The sequence below is a fragment of the Delphinus delphis genome, chromosome 19, assembly GCF_949987515.2.
Source record: "Delphinus delphis chromosome 19, mDelDel1.2, whole genome shotgun sequence".
NCBI classification, from domain to species: domain Eukaryota; kingdom Metazoa; phylum Chordata; class Mammalia; order Artiodactyla; family Delphinidae; genus Delphinus; species Delphinus delphis.
This window is the reverse complement of record NC_082701.1, coordinates 56,818,184-56,841,045: the sequence shown is the minus strand read 5'-3', so window position 1 is coordinate 56,841,045 and position 22,862 is coordinate 56,818,184. Positions and strand designations below refer to the sequence as shown.

The 22,862-nt window shown below is 52.3% G+C and overlaps 1 protein-coding gene across 2 annotated transcripts; it reads left to right on the top strand.

Moving 5' to 3' along the window:
* The first annotated feature begins 3,817 nt into the window (after window positions 1–3,817).
* TRIM16 (tripartite motif containing 16) lies at window positions 3,818–22,618 on the top strand. Of its 2 annotated transcripts, none has more exons than XM_059998530.1 (6): window positions 3,818–4,332; window positions 9,994–10,089; window positions 13,624–13,857; window positions 16,081–16,246; window positions 16,681–16,776; window positions 20,606–22,618. In XM_059998530.1, the coding sequence occupies exons 1-6, from the start codon at window positions 3,826–3,828 to the stop codon at window positions 21,187–21,189; spliced, it is 1,683 nt and encodes a 560-aa protein (XP_059854513.1). In that variant the 5' UTR covers window positions 3,818–3,825; the 3' UTR covers window positions 21,190–22,618. The 2 variants fall into 2 exon arrangements, with proteins under 2 accessions (XP_059854513.1, XP_059854514.1); XM_059998531.1 differs by lacking the exon at window positions 3,818–4,332 and adding an exon at window positions 9,327–9,482.
* Window positions 22,619–22,862: the final 244 nt, after the last annotated feature.

Below are 22,862 nucleotides of genomic sequence, written 5' to 3'. Positions count from 1 at the left end.
GAAAGCCGAGCTTCGGTTAAGGCAGGGAGGCAGGGGACTGTCTAAGAAGAGGCTGAGGATGTTGGGGTGCTTAGGGCGCAGCGGGGGTGGGGTGGTGACTGTGAGCGCTGGGTCAGTAGGGAATTAGGGTCTAGGAGATATGTGGGCATCAGCCCCGCCTTCCGGTGCGGGAGTGTTGACCCAGGAGGCCTGGGTGTGGTGAGGTGCCCTGCAGCTCCTGGAGGCTGTCTGGAAGGTGCTGTGTCAGGCCGGGCGCAGGAGGGGATTTAGAAATTGGGGTGGATTCTGTGGTCCTGGGAGGGCCAGAGGCCGCCACAGGGTCAGTGCTCTCAGGCCCAAGTCCGGGCAGATGTCACAGCTTAGCCACGGCGCCCTTTCCCCACAAGCTCAGGTGAATCTCAGACACAGCACAGTTTCCACGAGAGCCGCACCGGGAATCTGTTTCCCGGCCCTGGCTTCGGCCAACCTGCTCACTTCATAGATGAGGAAGCTGGGGTCGAGAGAGGACAAATGATTTTCCCAGTTCAGGCTGGGACTGAAAATTCAGGTTTCCTGTTTTCCAAGCTGCTGCAGAATGTCTGGTGGCTTGGAGCTCCGATGGGGCACCAGGAAGGGCTGAGCAAAGCTGTGGGCTGCCCTCCGGGGTCAGCAGGAGAGAAGGGGCGGGGGAGATGAGAGAGAGCCTGGCTCAGTGTCCCCTGATTGGCGCCTGAGCTTGTGGAACAGGTCAGAATGGGCAGCCACCGCGCCCCCCCCCCAGAAATATCAGAGGCTCTGTGGCATATGGGGTGGACCAGTTCAGCTTCCAGAACCAAGCCATTCAGAGAAAGGGGCAGAAAAGAAAGCAGCCCTATTCGTTAATGTTGGAGAAAACTCCAGGAATGTTCTGGGCTGCGAGAAGCCAGCTCCTTTCCCTCCTGGCCAGAGATTTAAAACCATGAAATGAAATGCAGGGGAACCTCTTCTGGGGTATCTTCAGCAGTGGAAGAGGACAGTCAGGTCAGGGATACTCAGGAAAATTCGTACTGCTGAAAAGGGCCGCATCTAGGCCATCATGACATGCATGCTCTGTGCATGTTGACCATCAACAGAGCTGCCTCTGACATAGATTTTTACTGTCTTCCACGCCCTCCAACACCAAGCAGGAATTCTTGGTCAGTGACAAGAACTGCCCCTTGGTTTACGTGCTTTAATGCAGATCCCACCAAATCACACGGGGTGGAGAGCCATGGGGGAGTGCGATGGCTTGGACCCACCCCAAGCCTAATCTCAGGGGCGAGCTGGACTGGCCCCACCCCATTCTCTCTCTGTTCCATTAGTTTTCCAAATCCACTTGAGTGTATATGAAGAAATTCTGCGGGGGAGCTGGAGAACCTGTCCCGGACAGGGGTCCCCAGTCCCTGGGCCACGGACCAGTAGTGGTCGGTGGCCTGTTAGGAGCCAGGCTGCACAGCAGGAGGTGAGTGGGGGGAGAGAGAGCGAAGCTTAGCCTGTATTTACAGCCGCTCCCCATCGCTCGCATTACTGCCTGAGCTCCGCCTCCTGTCAGCATTGTGGTGGGTTGTGTAATTGTTTCATTATACATTACAATGTAATGATGATAGAAATAAAGTGCACAGTAAAGGTAATGCGCTTGACTCATCCCGAAACATTCCCCCCGACCCCAGTCCGTGGAAAAATTGTCTTCCGTGAAACCAGTCCCTGGTGCCAAAAAGGCTGGGGACTGCTGCTCTAGGGTACAAATATTGGGGGCCAGGCACCCTGGAATAGTCCTGGGTTCCTTGGTGCCCACCTGGCAACCCCACCCAATGGTGGTGCCCAGGAGCACCTTTCTTCTGAGGAGCTAGATGCTTCCCACCTTATCCCCTGGCATCTGTTGTGGGCTGAATTGTGAACTACCTGCCCCCTGCCAAAACCCCGCATCGTATGTTGAAGTCCTAACTGATGCCGAAAGCGCAGCTTCCCTGTACTGGTGCCGAATTGAATCTCGGAGTTTTGGGTGAAGTAGAAAGAAAAGAATAGCTTTATTGCTTTGCCAGGCAAAAGGGGCCACAGCCAGTGCCTGCCTCAAAGAACTCAGGAGGATCTGATGAGGGGTTTTATAACAGTGGTTCAGAGGTGGGATCTCTGACAAGATTAGGGTGTGTGCCGGGTCTCAGGTGGGTCTCCTAATTTTTTTTTTTTTTTTTTTTTTTGCGGTACGTGGGCCTCTCACTGTCGTGGCCTCTCCCGTTGCGGAGCACAGGCTCCGGACGCGCAGGCTCAGTGACCATGGCTCACGGGCCCAGCTGCTCCACGGCATGTGGGATCTTCCCAGACCGGGGCACAAACCCGTGTCCCCTGCATCGGCAGGCGGACTCTCAACTACTGCGCCACCAGGGAAGCCCGGATCTCCTAATCTTGATGAGGTTCTCTGGTCCCTTGAATCTTGCCTCAGGTGGTTTTTTGACTGCTTCTCCCTTGATGAGCAACTGTTCAAAGGGAGTCTGCCCTTTGGATCTCAGGGAAGGTCATGGAGGCTGGAGTCTTGCCTACAGTAAATGCGGGACAAAAGAAAAAGCCCTCCATGTCTGGGAGCCCCACGGGGCCCCGTTCGGTTTCATAACCCCCAGTACCTCAGAATGTGACTGTATTTCGAGACTGGGCTTTTCAAGAGGTCATAAAGGTAGGATGAGGTCATGAGGTTGGGCCCTAATCCAAATCTGACTGCTGTCCTTATAAAAAGAGATTAGGACACAGATGTGTACAGAGGGGAGAGCATGTAAAGATACAAGGAGAAGACGGCTGTCCACACGCCAAGGAGAGAGCCCTCAAGAGAGACCAACCCTGCCGACACCTTGATCTTGGACTTCCAGCCTCCAGAACTGGGAGAAGATAAATTTCTGTTGTTTAAACCAACCAGTCTGTGGTACTTTGTTATGGCACTGGGAGCAAACCCATACACCTCGTCTAGGAAAACCTTAGTAAGTAGATAAAGTGCCCACCGCTCTCTAGGAGCCACTGGGCAGGTTGTGCAGCCCGGGAGGGCTGTCTGCTTAGAGCTTTATGTGGAAGGAGGCACGTTCTTCCTGAGCCTCCTGATCGCCACTGAATCCCCCTCCGAGAGAAGTCCATCTCCTGGAATGTGCCAGAAGGTCATATGGAAAAGGTCAGGGTCAGAGACACAGATCCTCTTCCCAGCTGTTTCACGTCCAATTCTACGAGGTGGGAAGGGATGAGGGCTGCCCTATTGCTAAAGTCCTTACATTCTGGGTCCCTTTAAAAATTGAAAACAGGCGACTTCCCTGGTGGTGCATTGGTTAAGATTCCATGCTTCCAATGCAGGGGGCGCAGGTTGGATCCCTGGTCAGGGAACTAAGGTCCCCCATGCCACGCAGTGCAGCCAAAAAAAATAAATAGAGAAAAACTGAAAACAAAAAAATCGAACCTGTCAAGCCACGTAAAGCAATGTCGGCTTTGACTGCAGAGCTCAGGAGTCTCCAGTCCTTTCCAGACCGATCCCCCAGCTTGGGTGAGATTATGGGGGGCGAATGATTCACAGAAGAAGAGCAGTTTCGGGTCTGGGCTGGAGGACGGGTCGGAGCCTGTGGGAGACAGCCTGGGTCTCCCTGAGCCTGGGGACCCGGGCTGCCCTGTGGCCACTGCAGCTGGCCGTCCTCTAAGCTGAGCAGAGTGGACGACTGACTGAGCTTCCTCTGTGGGGAGGAAACAGTTAAAATCCTGAGGCAGCTGCAGTCAGCTGGGCGTGGTGCTCGCATCGGACTGGGGCCACAGGATTCTGGGCCCAGGAGCAGAGGAAGCCCAGCTCTGGCGCAGAACTTCCACATGGCTGAGTTTGATCTGACGGCTCCAGGGCCGCTGCCCGGGGTTCCCGCTCACCCTCCGGCCACCCTCAGCCCAGACCGTGGGCGGGCCAGCCCAGCAGAAGAAAAGGACGCAGCCGCCCCGGGGAGCTCCCCGGGGGAGAGCTGGGGACAGAGCCATGGCTCTGCCTGGCAGGGGCGTCCTGGGGCGGAGGCGGAGGCGGAGGCGGAGGTCCTGTGCGACTTCTGCCTCGGGGCCAGCAGGGTGAGGGCCGTGAAGTCCTGCCTGACCTGCATGGTGAACTACTGCCCAGAGCACCTGCGGCCGCACCAGGAGAACAGCAGGCTGCACGGCCACCAGCTGACAGAGCCCATGAAGGACCGGGACCTGCTCGTGTGCCCGGCCCACCACAGCCCCCTGGTTGCCTTCTGCTGCCCCGATGGGCAGTGCATCTGCCAGGAGTGCGGCCGGGCCGAGCACAGGGGCCATGCCTCTGTCTCCCTCGATGCCGCCCACAGGGACAAGGAGGCAAGTGCTGGGGTCCGTGCGGAGAGGGAGGTGGGGAGGCCGTGGGCCAGGGAGAGGCCTGGCCTCTGCCTCAGCTCCTGGGGCTGCCGGCTTCACTCCTGTGCTCTTAGCTTTGGCCCCTGGCCGTGCAGCCAGCAGCCCTGTCTCTTGCATTTGCTTTGGAAACTCTGAGTCGGTTACTCTGTCGCCATCTCGGTCCTGCTGTCCCTGTACCTCTCTGCGTCTGTCGCTCCTGTGGCGAGTTTCCTACTACTTCTCACTCAGCTTTTGGTGACTTATCCGGGGGTGGGTGTTGGGTGCAGAAGGTGTTTCCCTCTGGCTGGATCTGAGTGGCAATGAATGCAATGTAAAGCTTAGCAGAAATTCAAGAGAAAAGAGTCTAAACTTTGCCCGAAGTTCTCTTTTTCCCTTTACCCCAAACAAGAGATCAGTAGCAAGGGCCCCTTTGGAGATACCGGGTATGAAATCCAAGAGCTCGAATAGTGCCGAGATAACAGAGAACTGGAAACTTCCCTCCGGGTACAATGTCAAGGCCTGCTTACCTTAGGGAAAATAAATCTCCTCACCAGATAGAGGTATCAGGAGAGACTGAGAAATGCTGTGCTCACAGCCTGTAATTTTATTCCCATCAGGTAGGGCAACTGTTTCTAGAACAGCTGACTTTTCTTTGCCCTGAGAAAGCCGAGAGCCTGGAGAAGTTCCTGGGAATGGATTCATGTGCTTCGTTTCTCATACTCGGACTTTCCACGAGCACGTTTGTTCTCAGTGGGGAAGTGCAGTTCTTTTGTCCCACATTTCTTGTGTCCAGGCTCCGGGCAGGTCCCTGTCTGCGCTGAGCACGGCCCGTGGCTGCGTCTTGGCCCCGGGCTTCCTGGGCAGCAGACAAGGAGCTTCCTGGAGCAGGACCCGCTTCTCCACACCCTCCCTTAGTGGGAATTGTTCCAGAAAGCTCTGCATTCCAGATGCCAGTGAGTCACTGTTATCAACTCCACAGTCCACTTGCCAACAGTTCCCAGCATCTCCAGTGCCAGGAAATGTCCACTCAGGAGAGCAGGTCACTGCCACCTGCTCCCCATGTTCACAGCCACGTTCACAGAGGAGGCTCTGCGTCAGCAGACAGGTCAGAAATTAAAGCTCCGTGTAACTGACTACACGGTCTTCATGGAGCCTTGCCGTGCGCTATGTGCTTTCCGTGGAGTTTCCCATCCAGTCCTGGAATAACTCACTGAGGTGGTGACTCTTTTCGTCTTCACCAAATTTGTCCAGACTCATACAGATGACTAAGCCATGGAGTGGGAATGGAAGCTTCTGGAAAGCCACCCCACTGGAGGAACACAGGGAAGGACCCCGAGGTCACAATATTATGACCTTACTTTATTTTTTTGCACCCAAACCCTGCCACACATGTCGTAGAGAGATTAAAGCAGAGTGTACTGCTTTTCCCTTGTTCAGGGTATAATATCTGAATTCTGTTACATTTGACTGGAAAAGTGGTGCATGCCCCTGTTCAGAAACAATCCCCACCAGATACTGAGGTAGATTTTCCCAGAAAAGCCCTCCCTCCCAGCCTGGATCTGCCCATCTCCCTCCTCAGAGGCAGACACCACGATCTACTCTTTTCTTCTGTTTCCTTTCAGAAGTTCTATGCCTGTAGCAGCATAGCTACAATATGAATTTTAATGTAGTGTAAGCTGGTGCGTTACAGAGACATAGGGTAATTGCCATTCTGAGCAGGGAGAGTTGTGTTGCTCCTGTGTGGAACCCCAAATTCAGACATCCCAGGAGGGAGCTGTGTCAGGTAAAATACAGACAACTGGGGCAGTTCTTGGTGCTGAAAGCAGGCCAGTTACAGGTGCGATGCAGCAGCCCCGTACCCCAGATCCTTGGTGCGGGCCCAGTTCCCAGCCTCTGCTCCCTGGTGTGCCTATCAGAGTTCCTGCCTTTCCACCCTGCATCCTTGCTTTCAACCCTGAGAGTGAGTGTGTGCTCTGTCAGCGCTTTTTGGGTGGCCCTGCCACGGCTCAGGAGCCACAAGATTTCTTGCAAGGAGCCCAGGAGACCAGCTCCGAAGACACAGTACCTGGATGAGGCTTCGGCCACCACCAGGATTATTTTGAAAGTCTTACTAGACATCAGTAAGGCTCCGGAAGCTCCATCTTTCCTCCAGCCAGCCCAAGCCCGCCGGGGCTGCTTACTGAAGGTCACTTTGGATCGAGTCAAGCGCTAGTCACTCAGGAATGTTGGGCAAGGGAAACCGTGAACAGCAGGGCCAGCCACAGGGACACAGAGCGGCCGGGAGCTGCATCGGGTCCACAGCGATGGATTTCTCAGTTCACCGACAGAGCCCCTTCTGAGGCTCCCGCAGTCTCTAGCTATGCCAGTGGGCAAAAACTCTGGATTTGGGAATCTGGGTGTTCTCTGATTATTTGTTCTGTGCCGCTGGGCTTCCAGAGCCCAGCTCTTCCCGATGGGGTCTCAGCTCTTCCCCTTGCCCAGGCCAGCGTCCCAAAGCCTCTTAGTTTTTTTTTTTTTTTTTAAATGGAAGTGTAGTTGATTTACAACATTGTGTTAATTTCTGCTGTACAGAAAAGTGACTCCGTTTTACACATATAGACATTCTTTTTAAAATATTCTTTTCCATTATGGCTTGCCCCAGGAGATTGGATATGGTTCCCTGTGCTCTACAGTAGGACCTTGTTGTTTATCCATTCTACATGTAATAGTTTGCATCTACCAACCCCGAATTCCCAGACCATCCCTCTCCCTTAGCTTTTTTTTTTTCTTTTTGGCCGCACCCTGCAGCATTGCAGAACTTCCCCGACCACTGTGCCCCCTGCAGTGGAAGTGCAGAGTCTTAACCACTGGACCACCAGGGAAGCCCTTCCCTTAGCTTTTAAGAGCAGCTGATCTTAACTCCACTCACCTTCTCTGAACTCAGGCTCGCTGCTGGGAAAGGAAGCTGTGGCACGCGTGTGTGTGAGTTGTGAAGTTTGCACTCTTTCTGTGACTGCTTTCCTGTTCTTTTCTGTTCCTTTTCAAGTTTATCAGACATTATGGAGCACTTTCTATGGGCTAAGTGTGCTACACTATCTCAGGGAGCGTGGGCTGTAGTCAGGAAGCCAGGGCAGGTCCACGTCTGCCTGGATGCCAAAGGGCTGGGGCAGCACAAGGGCCCTGCTGCGTGTTCCAAGGAGGAAGACCCCCGGCAGTGAGGTCAGGGCAGGTATCTTGGGGGAAGGAAGGCTCGGCTGGGCCCCGCCTTAGACCTTCAGGTCCATTAGTGGCAGGTCACCGCATCCGATCTCAGCATTGGTTCCAGAAAGCTCAGGATATGGCAGGGGTCTCGGACGCAGTCTGCAGCTAGAGCGGGAGCTGAGCTCTGAGAGCCACAAGTGTTCCCGCTTCTTGGGGGCGCCGATAACCAGCGTTGTTCACGGCCCGTCTGCTGCCAAAAGGCGGATGGCTTGAGGCTGTTCAGGAGAATTTCTTCTGGAAGTTCCGAGGAGTGCCTTGGACTCAGTATTATGCGACTTGTTTTATCCTGAACATTGCACCAGGCTGTGCGTCTTTCAGGAGCAGGGGCGGTGTCTTGTATAACTGGACTGACATGTAGTGAACTCGGATCAGCAGGCCAAGGGGTGAAGTCAGGGCCCAGCTGGGACCCTAGTGTTCCCAGACACAGACTCTCTAGAGGGAAACAGAAAGCAACTGGCACCATGTGGAATCTCCTTCTCTCTTCTCCCTCCGTCTGCTGTTCCAGTTTGCATCTCTACCCGGACCCTGGCCACTGAGCTGGGTACCACCTTTGCCCTGGAGACAGAAGCAAGAACGATTTTGTTAACATATTCTTGAGGCACCGGCGGAGACGCTAAACCATCTGATGAGGGTCGTAGAGCCTGAGAGAGGCAGGTCTTGTACCCCGGATGTGGTGCCTTTTGCTGAAGCGGGGAGGACTCTCTGTGCCCTTGGACATGGGGCCGTCTACTCTCATTGGCACTGCTGTCCTGCTTTTGTGTGGGGCCTGCCTGGGCCTGCGACCCGGAGCCAGGGTCTAAGGCACCCTGTCATTTCCTGGGAACAGGAAAAACTGGAGATGCTGGTCTCCGAAGTGGCCCTGCCTCTTGTGATAAGCAGGAGTGCCTGCTTGTGGGGTGACTCACTCAGAAGTCCCCGTTAGGCACTTGGGAGTCCCTTTCTCCTTTTATGGTAATCCGCAGACAGTGGGGAGAAGCCCCCTCCCTGGACACTCTGGGGGTCTCCTGTGTCCCCGGATGGTGCTGGGGCCGACCGCTTTAATACGCTCTGCACTCGTTGCTAATGTGTGTTCTGTTGTGTCTCCCACCACCTTTCAACAAGCAGCTCATGTCCCCTCCCGTCGTGGAACAGGTCACTGGGTAATAAGCCTTCTAGACAGACCAAGATTCCACGTTGCCCCCGAATGGGTCGGACCCCGCATCTTCCCTGCTTCCCCCACTCCCGGGCATCAGGTCTCAGGCCTCAGGGGCGGGAGGTCACCCGGGCTCACTCGGCTCTGAGTCAGGGCCGCAGGGCCTGAGCAAACGTTGCCAGGCTTCTGCAGAGGGAGGCGAGTCCCCTGCCTGCCTGGGCTGCCACCACTGGGGCCTGGGATTCCCGTGGGCTTCAGTGGGAGGAAGGGGAGATGCGTCACGGTGCCCCTGCACCCCGAGTTCTGTTAGGGCGAGTGCAGACACGCTGCTGTGAAAGTCAGTGAAACCTCTTCTTTCTGTTGCTGCTGTCTCGTGCCCTTGTGGACGCAGAAAGTGACAGGGCCTCTGAAGTTTGCAAAGGCTCTGGTTTCATGCCTCGGCACGTTCTCGGCAGACAGTGCTTGGGGAGTTTCAGGAGGCGAGAGTGGGGCTGGGCAGGGGCGTCGACGTGGGCAGACCCGGGGTTCTCAGGCGGGCACTTGCCTCGGTGGGGAGGGTTCGCTCTGCCTGCATCCGGCAGAGCATAAGAGTCCGTGATGGAAAGCAGCCGAGGTAGTGCTAGTAGCGATGAGGATAATGACACCACCGACACGGATGGAGCGCCTGCAACGTGCCCGCTACTGTACAGAGTTCCTGCTGACACGCCTCCCGTCCTTGCGGGAACCCTGTGAATTGGGCACTTTAGCTGCTCCCACCTCACAGGTGAAGAAATGCAAGTGTGGAGGCGTTAAGTAGATTTTCCCGAAGTCTCATCTGCTAACTAGAAACCCTGGGATGCCCACCCCCGACTTCAAGCGCCCTGTGCTCCTTGTCAGGCCGTTCTGGGCCGGATGGGCTGGACTCAACTCCACTGACAACTGTGTGACCTTGGATAGGTGGCTCCACTTTCTCACCTGTACAAGGGAGATAATGTGTTTACTTGCTATGGGCATGGTCAGGATGATAAGAGGTGACACAGAGAAATGCTTGAAGCGATGCCCAGCGCAGCGTAAGCTCTCCCTGCATTTTAGCCAGTTCACCCCAGGAAGTGCTGGCACACAGCTGACCCTCTGTGCCTCCACTGAGGGTGGGTGCTCCAGCCGGGCTTCTGAGAGCAGCTTCTGAGACAGACTCCCCTTTCCGTGGAAGAAGGGCAGACGGTGCCCTTGCTCCTGGGGACCTTCCGAGTGCCCTGGGCTCCTTCCTCCTTGACGCTGACCTTTCCTCTTCTTAGGCTGAGCTTCGGATCACCCGGTTAGACCTGGAGCGGAAACTCAAGTTGAATGAAAACGCCATCGCCAGGCTCCAAGACAACCATAAATCCGTTCTGGTAAGGCTGGCCGGGGTCACCTGCCGGGCTTTGGCACACCTGGCAGCTGCTGCATGCCCAGCCAGCCCCACCCGGGGTTGTGGGCTGCAGGGTGCAGGCCCGGCCCCCATGTCCACGGGCCCCATGGGTTCTATCATTGGGTGAGAACTGTGGGTACAGATAAGGTCGGCCACACTGCAGGGTGGCTTCAACTTGTTATGGGGATTTGCTATGAAATTAGTTCAAGATTCAGAACTGGCAAGTGATTTACTTTTTAATGTTATAGAGTAGAAGCAAGCTAGTCCTGTAATGACAGTGTCCTTATTTGTACATGTGTATATGCTTTTTTGACCGGGAGAAAAGGGTGTATGTGGGAATCAAGGGGGTGGTTAGCCAGAGCTCCAGAAGTTATGCATAATCTTGGATTCTTCCGTCATAGGAGGGTGTTCTGCATGCAATTCTCACCAGTCCTAAATCCTGGCAGCCAGAAAAGGGAGGTGAGAGCTGCTGGATTAGTGGATGGTACTTGATAAGGCCAGTGGCGTGCCAGGCTACTTAGTTTTAGTCTCTCTGGTTTGTGACCACTTTCTATAATAAACCCTAAGTAGACCCAAACGGTTCCACAAAGGCTTCTCATTAGTGGCAAGCCAATAACCGCAACTCAGAGTAGAATGCAAAACAACTACCCTATGGCAGTCAGTCAGCAGCAGCATCTTTGCATAGCAAGAATGATTCTATCCATTCATCCATCAATCCACCTATGTATCCACTATCCATCCATCCACCCATCCATCCATCCACCCATCTGTCCATCCATCCATCCATCTATTCATCCATCCATCCATCCATCCACCCATCTGTCCATCCATCCATCCATCCATCACCTACCCATCCACTCACCCATCCATCCATCCGTCCGTCCATCCATCCACCCACCTATCCATCCATCCATCCATCCACCCATCCATCTATCCATCCATCCACCCATCACCTACCCATCCACTCACTCATCCATCCATCCATCCACCCACCCACCCACCCATCCACCTATCCATCCATCCATCCACCCACCTATCCATCCATCCATCCACCCATCCATCCACCCATCACCTACCCATCCACTCACTCATCCATCCATCCATCCACCCACCCACCCACCCATCCACCTATCCATCCATCCATCCATCCATCCATCCACCCATCTGTCCATCCATCCATCCATCACCTACCCATCCACTCACCCATCCATCCATCCATCCATCCACCCATCTGTCCATCCACCCATCCATCACCTACCCATCCACTCACCCATCCATCTATCCATCCATCTATCCATCCACCCATCCATCTATCCATCCATCCATCCATCCATCCACCCATCCACCCATCCACCCATCTGTCCATCCATCCATCCATCCATCACCTACCCATCCACTCACCCATCCATCCATCCATCCATCCACCCATCCATCTATCCATCCATCCATCCATCCATCCATCCACCCATCCGTCCATCCATCCATCCATCACTTACGCATCCACTCACCCATCCATCCATCCATCCGTCCATCCGTCCATCCGTCCGTCCATCCATCCATCCATCCATATCTAATACATGTAACCATTTCAGCTTAATTTCTTCCTTCTTGGTGTTTATAACTAACTGGCTGTGGAAGAATGAATACCTATTTCTTACCCATATAATCTTATGAAAAGAAGAACAATAATTATCCCTTTAAAGCCTTGGAAGCCTTCAGAGATTGTTGATTTCCGTGCTCAGCGTAATCTGGAGAACCGCATGGAGCATCTTGCCTTTTTCCAGCTCTTTATTTTCCAGACACTTTGATCCCTACTCAGTTCTTCTCTTAACTGCATGGTAACCAGGTGAGGTAGTTACCACAGTGGCCACCATGGAGGAGGTACATGAGGACACAGAGACAACAAGAATCGTCCAGGGTCCCTAGATTGATGGGACAGGAGAGCCTGCGAGTGTTGCTCCCCTGACCTAAGAATTACTCAGTCTGTTGAAATGGTGGTGCTTTAGTTTCTTTATCTAAGAAATGGGGACTGTAGTAGTACAGTCGTGCCTTGGTGTCCTCAGGGGATTGGTTTTAGGACAACCCCCGATCCCCCCACCACGGATACCAAAATCCACAGATGCTCAGGTCCCTTGTATAAAATGGCCTAGTATTTGCACGTAAGCCTACGCATACCCTCCCGTATACTTTAAATCTTCTCTAGATTACTTACAATACCGGATAAAACGTAGATGCTATGTAAATAGTGGCCAGCTTGGCAGAGTCTAGTTTTGCTTTTTGGAACTTTCTGGAATATTTTCCCAAATATTTTCGTTCTGTGGTTGGTTGGATTCGTGGATGTGGAATCCGCAGATGTGGAGGGACATGTGTATTTACCTTCTAGGGTTGCCAGGAGAGAATATGTATACAGTGCTCAGAACAGTGCCCGGCCCACGATAAGCACTTACTAAATGTGGCCGGTATTGTATTACTATGTTATGTAATTAAAAAGTGACCAGGCAGGCGGCAGGACCCCAGGAGAACCAAAAATAGTACCTGGAGGGGCTGCTCAGAGGGCTCTCAGAAGGGATGGTCATGGAGGGACAATGGGGGAGACTGAGGCAGGCAGGGCATGGGCTCCGGGCTGTGGAGTGGGGTGAAGGGAGGGTGAGCAAAGGAAAGTGTTTCCAAGAACTTTACATGAAGTTTAACCAGGTAGTTTGTGTTGGGGCAACGATCTGGAGTTGGGCATTGTCAGAGGGAGCCGTCAGCACCAGGACCTAAGAACTACCAAAGAGGAGTGGAATCCGTTGAATACATGGATTGAAGTTGTAAATATGACATTGACTAAAGGCATTTGTAAAGGATGTGGAAGGATAGCATCCCACATGCACAAGTGCCGTCATGCAGATCCTTGCTATTCATCACATGGAATTTGTTTTATATGTTTTTGAACGTGGCATTCCATTCTGCATAGGTAGGCTGGTCCTGCGATGCTTAGGTGCTGTGGACACCTGCACACACCCTAAACATTTCGTGCCTGGCACAGACACCATAGGGTTAGATGTGCTTTTGGCTCAGATGGACCCGGTGGGCAGTTTAACTGGACATAAATGAAATGCTAAGAAAGCAAATTCATGCTACTGATTTGTACAAAGAAGCCAAATTATTGTTTTATCGCAAGAAACATGACTATCAAGTATACTGAATACGCACATTGTCCTGGTGGGAAGACTGGTGTCACAGACTTGAAGAGCAGCCCGACTGTCAGAGCTGGACTCAGAAATCAGATAATTCACTCTCTCATCTGATGGATGAGAGACTAAGGGAATGATTGGTAAATAAGTCTTTATACCCTGGAGAGTCCTTCTTGTTTCCGGGAACCCAGGATTCAAATGAGAATAAAGGCTTCCTTTTACAATAGGAAATCGCTCCCTGATTTGCGGGTTTCTCGGGTTTGTGTTTCTGCGTGTTGAGCTTTGAGAAGCTTGGACGCCTCACTAACAGGTTCTTCACCCCCCCCCCCCGCCCCCGCCAGGTGTCGGTGTCGGAGGTAAAAGCGGTGGCCAAGGAGCAGTTTGGGAATCTCCTTGCTGCCATGAGGAAGGCCCAGGCTGACATGATGCTTTTCTTGGAGGAGAAGGAACAAGCTGCCCTGGGCCAGGCCAATGGCATCAAGACCCACCTGGAGCACAGGAGCGCAGAGATGGAGAAGACCAGGCAGGAACTGGACAGAATCGCTGCCATCGGCAACCCCGTGCTTTTCCTGGAGGTATGGGCTGCCGTGCTGCTGATGCCGGGGAGACCTTCGCTCTGCTCGGCCTGTGGCGCACGGGGGAAGGGGACTGCCCGCCGATAAACGGGTGCGCAGGGAGCTGTGAGGGCAGAGAGGAGCTGAGTACAGGGGCACAGGAGGGAGGGCTTTCCAGAGCGGAGAGGCTGGAACCGGGTCGTGGAAGATGCATCCCGTGCCAGCAGAGGTAACGGCATGTGCAGAGGCAGAGAGGTTTGAGACAACACAGCTGATGTGGGGAACTAAGGTGCTTTCACAAGGATGGGGTGTGGGACGCTGGGCACAGGGTGATGGGAGGCGAGGCTGGCGGGGCCAGGTGGGCCTCTGGCTGTCGAAGCTTGTTCTTCATCGTGAAGTCACAGCAGCCCAGGGAGGACTTCAGCTGAGGGGTGATGAGCTCAGGCCTCAGTGTGCTTTATAAACCCCTCCGACAGTGGGGGGATGCTTGCTGGGCCGGGGTGAGACCCGGGTCCTGCTGCCTTTCGGAGAGGGCTGCACGTGCTGGGGGTGACTGAGGACAGACAGCCCAGCAGAGAAGATGAGACCTTTCATTACAATGTGCTATTCATTGTATGTTAAGCCACCTGCCCTCAGACGTTCCATCCTCCTGGATCTGTCACTAGAGCGCTGTGTAGTTTTTAGCAAGTCACTTAACCTTTTTGGGTCTCAAATTCCTCATTTATAAACAAGCAGGTCGGAGTCAATGGTTTCCAAGGCTCCTTCAGTGCTAATGTTCCTACACACAAATAATTCTTTTATTGCATTTTGGGAAGATTCCCTTCTAGTTAATGGCAAACATAAATGTGTATTATGAAAAAAACCTTGGAAAATATGGAAAAATATGAAGGAACACGATCATTCATATTCCCATCACCCAAGATAATCATCGTTAGCCTTGTGGTGAGTGAGAGAAGGAGAAGCAGACAGAGACAGACAGACATACCAAAGAATGTCTTTCAGTTCCTTTACTTTTCAATATCAAAGCAAAGAAGCTGTGAAGAAAAATTTGGCTTCCCATGTCATGAGTTTCCTAAAGAGCATATAAATAATTTAAAAAAAGAAATAAAATCTCTTTATTTTTTTCTCCTTTTGTAACTTTAACATAAAAACTTTAATATGTATAAAATATATTTTAGTATAAGACAACTTATTTTAGTTAAACATAACTTCTTTTTCCACAAATTTTTAGCCAATCGAAATGACATGTATTGTTCCCCCGTGATTCTTTTTTTTAGAAATAGACCATTTTATTTTATTTTTTATTTTTTTGCTGTGCCGTGCGGTATGAGGGATCTTAGTGCTCCAACCAGGGATCCAACCCTCGCCCCCTGCCTTGGAAGCATAGAGTCTTAACCACTGGACCGCCAGGGAAGTCCCCCCAGTGATCTAAAATGTTACTTTTATCATATATGGCACTAATTCTGCATATGGTGTTAAAATGTTCATTTTCCTCCCTGTCTACTCTCTGGCTTGGCCTCGTTCTTCTCTTCCATTATTAATCTAACCATTCTGGTACAACTGTTTTCGTCACTAAGTTTTCTGTGGTACCCACTCTGTAATTCAGTGCTTCCATTGCATTTGAATTTTGATAATGTGTTAACACCTGAAAGCAACCTTTCCTGATCGCTGCAGAGTTTTGAAGCATGAGAGGCTTAATGTGATTATCTATGTGAAAACACTTTTCAAACTCTAAAGCACAGAACAAGAATTAGAGAACACGGTGTATTGGATTGAACTGACCAGGAAAATGCAGCAGCAAGCACTCCCGCCTGAGGACTTGTCTGTGAATCTTCCACGTGCTACACCCCTTCCTCCGTCCCTGTCGTGGTTTGTGTTTAAATTAGTTAAAAAAAAAAAGAAAAGTACTGATAGAATGAAGGTTGCAGGAATGTTACCGCCATCTGTGCTGTTGGTGTAACACGTTTGTTCTTCGATTCCCTGTCTGGGCTATGTATTGCATCTGCTCGTGGGTGCCTAGTATCTTTTGATTTTTAAAAGTCCACTTTCCCAGTTAAAAAACACGAATGCTTTCTACATGATCAGACGCTGAGCTGGACCCATTACACACACGTTCTTTGTGAGGTGCACGTCACCATCAGTCTTACAGTTTTACAGATGAGGAAGGTGCTGTATTGAGGAGGGCAGCCCTGTTTAAGAAGCACAAAAGCCAGGGCAAGTTCTGCCATGTGTCCTTTCCTGCAGGAGTACTGCAAGTTCAAGAACATGAAGGACGATGCTTTCCCCAGTGTCTACATTGGACTCAAGGACAAGCTCTCGGGCATCCGCAAGGTCATCACGGACTCCACCGCACACCTGATCCAGTTGCTGCAGAACTACAAGGAGAAGCTCCAGGAGTTCTCCAAGGAAGGTGAGAAGCTGTGGCTTGTAGTGTCTCGGCGGGGCTGACGCGGGAGGTGGGAGTTGGGAGGGAGAGCAGAACCGGGGAGCTTCTCATTTTCAGAGCCATCCTCTGGCTAGCCGTGCTACTGATGGACACTTACCTTGATGACAGAGACCAGAGGATGTGAGTCAGTCACATCACGCCCTTGGCCAGCATCTCCGAGACTAGCTTCCGAGGTTGCTGATGCGTGTACTTTCAAGGGAAATGCAAGTCAGGCTGGGGTCGTTCCTCGGCGTGTTTTACTTTAGTGTGGTCCATTGAGCAGGGGTCTCTGACACGTGACTAGTGTCCGGGCCCTTCTTCCCCGAGGAAGCCCAGGGAAGAGGGGCTGGGGGTTCCTGCTTCTTAGGTTCTCCTGCCCACCTGGACAGGTGTGCATTCACAATTCTCTGCTTTTCTAGAGGAGTACGACATCGGAACTCAGGTGTGTGCCATCACTGAACACAAACACTGGACCTCAGAACCGGAGCCCAGCACCAGGCAGCAGTTCCTCCTGTGTAAGTCGTGAACAGCTTCCCTTTCCCTGGGTGTGGGTGTACGTGTGAGGCTTTGGAAGCAAGGATGCCGTCTCTCACGTAGGTTTCAGGTTCTTGCAACATCAGGGTCTATGCCCAAATGGTACATTTTAAAAAGTTTAATTTAAAAAAAATTTGAACTTTTCATTTTGAAACAGTTTCAAACTTACGAAAACATTGCAAAAAGAGGACCAAGAATTCTTGTATACCTTTCATCCGGTTTTTCCAAACGTTAACACTTTACGTTACAACGGTCCACTGAAACAAACTGGAAAATGAAATTACTGCAAGTCTATTAACTAATCTATGGAATTTATTCAGGTTTCACGAGGTATTCCTCCCAGTGTCCTTTTTCTGGCTGCAAGTCCAGTCCAAGGTCACAGATGTTTCTTTGTCTCCTGTCTGGGTCCAGTCCCTTTGTCCTTCTGTGTCCTTCATGACCTTGGCCCTTTCAAAGATCCTGGCTAGTTCCCAAATGGCTCCCTGTTAAGTCTGACTTGGCCAGAACTGCAAAACCCATTGTCCCGTCATGATATGGGAGTGTCCTGGGCTGTCAGCATTTTTGAAAACACGTTATTTCCAATCAATACTTCCTTATGGTTAACAAGGCAGGGAGGTTTCATCTCCCAGGAGAGGAAGGGCTGCATCTGGGTAGTCAAGGCTCACTTTTAGGACATGCAGCTGCTTCATCTCTTTGGAACGTGCGGTTGAACCCTGCTTCTGCTTGCTTTCTGGGGGTGAGCGCTGGCTGACCAACTCCTGAGCCCCTTTTGCTCTGGTCGTGACGTGGAGCCTCGGGTTCGATGACTGTCTCCTGTTCTTTCCACAGCTCCTCATTTTCCCCAGGACCTCTCAGTTTCCACACAGTTTCCTTGATTTATTCTTTCCTGCTTCCTGACACCAGCACATCTATTTTTTTAAAAATAAATTTATTTATTTATTTATTAATTATCTATTTTTGGCTGCGTCGGGTCTTCGTTGCTGCGCGCGGGCTTTCTCTAGTTGCGGCTAGCAGGGGCTACTCTTTGTTGTGGTGCACGGGCTTCTCATTGCGGTGGCTTCTCTTGTTGCAGAGTGCGGGCTCTAGGTGTGCGGCTTCAGTAGTTGTGGCACGTGGACTCAGTAGTTGTGGCACATGGGCTTCAGTAGTTGTGGCTCACGGGCTCTAGAGCTCAGGCTCAGTAGTTGTGGTGCACGGGCTTAGTTGCTCCATGGCATGTGGGATCTTCGTGGACCAGGGCTCGAACCCGTGTCCCCTGCATTGGCAGGCAGATTCTTAACCACTGCGCCACCAGGGAAGCCCCACATGTATGTTTTACTAACAGATATAGTTAATACAAGAAGCCAAACACCTTTTGTGCTTAACATTAAAATAAAAGTGAACCACATCCTATTATAATCTGTTTTCTGTTGCATGACAGTCGTCTCTTTTCATGCATGACATTAACTTTTGCTCCTAGAGTATTGCTGTGAACTTGTAGCCTTTTATGGACTCAGATCGTTTCACCTGTCCAAGTTCTGTCAAATTGCCAACTTGACTGGCCAGTGGGAGCCACTTGTAAGCTGGCCACTGTGACCTTTAAGCCTTGACCTTCTGCCCTTGAGATTCTAAAAAGTATTGCAGCTTTCTGGCACTAACAGAATGTTCCAGACCCATTCTGGTTTTCTTGTCCCAAGGCATAGAATCACCTACCCTGTAAGGAGCCCTGGGTCCCCCTAGATGAGAAGAGTACTAACGCACTCATTCATTTGGCACGTGTATACCGAGCATCTTCTCAGAGCTAGAACCCCAGGATAGAGTCCCGCATAAAATGTGGAGCTGACAGAATAAAAGGAGAACATTCACGAAACAAGCACACTGATAAATAATTACACATTGTGATGAGTACCAGGAAGTTATAAAGCCAGGGTGCTCCGAGAGACATTGACAGGCAGGCATGGAGACCTCTTTGAGGACAGACTCACAACCGCAATCCGAACGGATCAGTCGGGATCTCCCTGACTCAGGTCAGGGCGAGGACCCCACCGCGGAGGGAACGGTCTGTGCTGAAGCCGCCCGAGCGGGTTCAGCGTTGGGTGGGTCTGAGGTCAGGGTGCTGGAGTGTGGAGGTTAAGGGGGAGAGGGCAGGAGACGAGGTTGCTGAGGCAGGCAAGCGCCAGTCTCGCAGGGCCGGGAGGCCAGGGAGGCGGGTCACCGCTTTTTCCTAAGGGCAGGGGCGCCATCAGAGGCTGTAAGCCGGGGCGACGTGATTCAGCTCGGCTGGCTCCCTGAAGCGAGCTCCTGTCGGGGAGAAGGTCTGGGTGGGGGAGGCGGGAGAGAGCACCCCGACCAGCGTGGGGCTACTGCACGCTCTGGGGGAGATTTGGGGGTGGCTTAGATGGGGGTGAAGCAGGGCACTGAGAGGACTCAGGGCTGCCTGTGTGTGTGTGGTGGGACAAGACGTGGGAGGATGAGGGAAAAGAAATGGAGTGTGACTTGGGCACCTGGGTGCGTGGAGGTGTTGTTCTCTGGGACCAGGAAGAGAATGTGTGGGGCAGGGGACTGCTTGAGGGTTCCCCTGCTGAATACTGGCCAGATATTTTAACAAATGAGTGAATCAAATGTGGGTGTATGAGTGCCTGTCTGCCCCAAACCCTTGCCAACGCTGGGTAGAAAAGTGCCTGGATTTCAGGACGTATTTGTCGAATGAATGAAAGCATGAGCCCATCCGTAGGTTTTATTTCTTGATTCAGTTCAGCAAATAACACAGCAAATTCCAAGCAATTTGAGCTTCAGGAAGGAAGGAGGTGGATTGACTTGTCAAAAGGGGTCTGGGACCACTTACGACCTGCGTGGGCGAGGTGTCCCCCGCAAGCAGTTCTCCGTGACACTGGCCTGGCGTCCCACAGTTTAACTCGGTTCTGGCACTGCCTGGAGATGGCGTCAGTTCCCACAGGATGGCTCCCACTTCAGATGCCAGTCGCCAAGTATTGGGTCTCCAGGTGACGGACAACTTCTGTCCGACTTGGCTACAAATCAGAGGTTCCCAGGACCCCCCCCCCCGCCCCTTGGACTTGAGCATTTGCTAGAACAGCTCACAGAAGTCAGGGAGACACTTATGTTCACCAATTTATTAAAGGATGTGGTAAAGGACACAGATGAGCAGCCAGATGGAGAGAGAGGCACGGGGCAAGGCCGGGGAGGGTCCCGATTTCAGGAGCTTCTGCCCCCATGGAGATGGGGTGCATCGCCTTCTGGTGTGGATGTTTGCCAACCTGGAAGCACTCAGAACCCTGCACTATTGAGATTTCATGGAGGCTTCATCTCATAGGCATGATGGCCCACTAACTCCATTTCCAGCCCCTCTCACTTCTCATGAGAATAGGAGTCAGGGCTGCAAGTTCCAAGCTTCTAGGCATGACTTGGTCTTTCTGGTGACCAGCCAGCCCCCTCCAGGAGCCCACCCAGAGTTGCCTCGTCAGAACAGAAGATACATGTATAACCTGGGAAATTACAAGGGTTTCTGGAGCTCTGTGTCGGGAACAGGGGCCAAAGACCAAATATTAGAACAACAGATGGTCCTAGTGCTCTTATCACTCAGGAGATCACAGGGAGCTTTGTGCCGGCAAACGGGAACCAGAGACCAAATATATATTTATTATAAATCACAATATCACACTTACGTTCTATTTTCTGGTTTTCACCCACCTCTTTTCTGGGAAGGAACAGGGGTCTGGGAGACGGATGTCTTTTCGTCCTTTGGAGGCTCGCTAGGTTTGAAGTGTTGGGTCTGAATCAGCTGTCGGTCCCTGACTTTCTGTGTCCCCTCAGATGCCTGTGACATTGCCTTCGACCCCGACACGGCACACAGGTACCTCCGGCTGCAGGAGGACAACCGCAAGGTCACCAACACCACGCCCTGGGCGCACCCGTACCCGGGCCTCCCCAGCAGGTTCACACACTGGCGGCAGGTGCTGGCCCAGCAGAGCCTCTACCTGCACAGGTACTACTTCGAGGTGGAGCTCTCCGGGGCGGGCATCTACGTGGGCCTGACGTGCCAGGGCATCGACCGCAAGGGCGAGGAACGCAATGGTTGCATTTCCGGAAACGACTTCTCCTGGAGCCTCCAGTGGGATGGCAAGGGGTTCAGGGCCTGGCACAGTGACACGGAGACCCCACTCAGGGCCCGCCCTTGTCAGAGGCTGGGGGTCTATGTGGACTTCCCCGGAGGCGTCCTCTCCTTCTACGGCATTGAGCCGGAGGCCATGACGCTGGTGCACCGTTTCGACTGTAAGTTTTCGGAGCCCGTCTACCCAGCCTTCTGGCTTTCCAAGAAGGACAACGCCATCCGGATTGCGGATCTGGGAGAGGAACCCGAGAAGCCGGCACCGACCCCAGTGGAGCCTGCACCCTAGATGCCGGGGTCCAGAGCCCAGACCTGTGCTAACACACAGACGGGGCGGCAGCTTGCGTTTTAAGGCTGACTGGGGGGCAGAATCCCTGCCAGCAGTTGCTGGCTTTAGAAATTACATGGGTCAGAGGATGAGGAGAAGGGTCTCTGGCTGCCGCCTTGGGCTCCGTGCAGCGCTGTTCCCCACGTTTGCAATAATCCTCAGGCCCTAAGTCCCCCTCGCCATCTTCTCGTGATGTCCTGTCTGCGCGGGTGAACGGTGCACTGTGCCCAAAGGTGGTCACCAGGAATCCTCAGAACCATCAGAAAGACTGCAGAGGAATCAGAATAAATCGCTAACTTTATCTCGCTTCCCCCGCGTCCCCGGCACTGTCCTGAGCTCCTCCCGTGAGTCAGCCCTCGTGGCTCTCATGGCAGCCCCGTGGGGTAGCTGCTCACACCGTCCCCATTTTGCAGGTGGGGAAGCTGTGGTCCGGTGGGGGTCAGTGAACTTGCTCGGGGTCACCGTGGTCACGTGGTGAGTGAGTGGCCGAGCCAGGATTCAGACCTGGGAGGGCTGACGTTGAACTTCTAACCCCGACCCCACGCTGCCTTGCTCCTTAGACGGTGGGTGTTGTGTGCACGGGAATAAACCACATCATGAACTGCGTTCATAGGAGTAGAGCGTCTTACGGCCTCTGTCGCTTTGCACCCGCACGTCTGACCGGGCCTTGCAGCTGTGCCATGATGGAGAGCTCACTACCTCACCTGGAAGCTCACCTGGTTTGGGGACAGTGAGGATTGCAGGAATGTCTTAGTGGGGTCCGAGTCCTATAGTCCCTGTGACCTCAGGCGACGGGGCTCCTTCCTCGCTCCTGGAGCCACCCGGACGGTGTGGACGCGTCTGATTCCTCATTCAAGGGCAGTTCTCCACGTGTTTGGGGGCAGCTCTCACACCGTCCCCCCCGGGAATTATTCTTGGCTTCTCACTCTATCTCCCACTTTCCTTTGTGGTTTCCGGACCTTCTACTCCTCTGATCACATCCCCCTCCTTTCTTCAGACGCGCTCCCTAAGATTAATGATATACATTCATCAGACCTTTAGGCAAATGACAAACCGTATTTAAATGGGTTTCTGAGGACATAACCTGAGGCCCCTTTCGGGATTCCCTGGAAATACAACTTCTGGGTCTTTTCCGTGACCTGTGTCAAGTCAAATCCCTTCCTCTTTGGCCAGTCTGACGGTCCTGTGTCAAGAGTACTTCACTTCAGCGTCACTCGACTCGTTTCCAGAGACCCTGCCCTACATTTGAATTTTAGGATTTGTATAGTATAGGATTTGAATTTTTTAATTGAATTTAAAAGCTTTGAATTTTATTGACCTTGAAAATATTAAAAAATTTTTTTATTGGTGTATAGTTGATTTACAATGTTGTATTAGTTTCTGCTGTACGGCAAAGTGAATCAGTTATACATACACATATATCCACTCTTTTTTAGATTCTTTTCCCATATGGGCCATTACAGAGTATTGAATAGAGTTCCCTGGGCTATACTGTGCGTCCTTAGAAATTTTTAAATTTGCATTTTAAATTTCATCACATCATTGCTGCTTGCGGAGATAGTTTTATTCATGACTCTGTGCCCAGTGTAATAGCTCTCCTTCCTAGCCTGGTGTCACCTACAGAATTGGTAACC

Coding starts and splice junctions, on each gene's coding strand:
- TRIM16 (XM_059998530.1), top strand. CDS start 3,826: ATGGCTGAGTTTGATCTGACGGCTCCAGGGCCGCTGCCCGGGGTTCCC. Junction 4,333..9,993: donor CCGCCCACAGGGACAAGGAG/GCAAGTGCTGGG, acceptor TCCTCTTCTTAG/GCTGAGCTTCGGATCACCCG. Junction 16,777..20,605: donor CAGGCAGCAGTTCCTCCTGT/GTAAGTCGTGAA, acceptor GTGTCCCCTCAG/ATGCCTGTGACATTGCCTTC.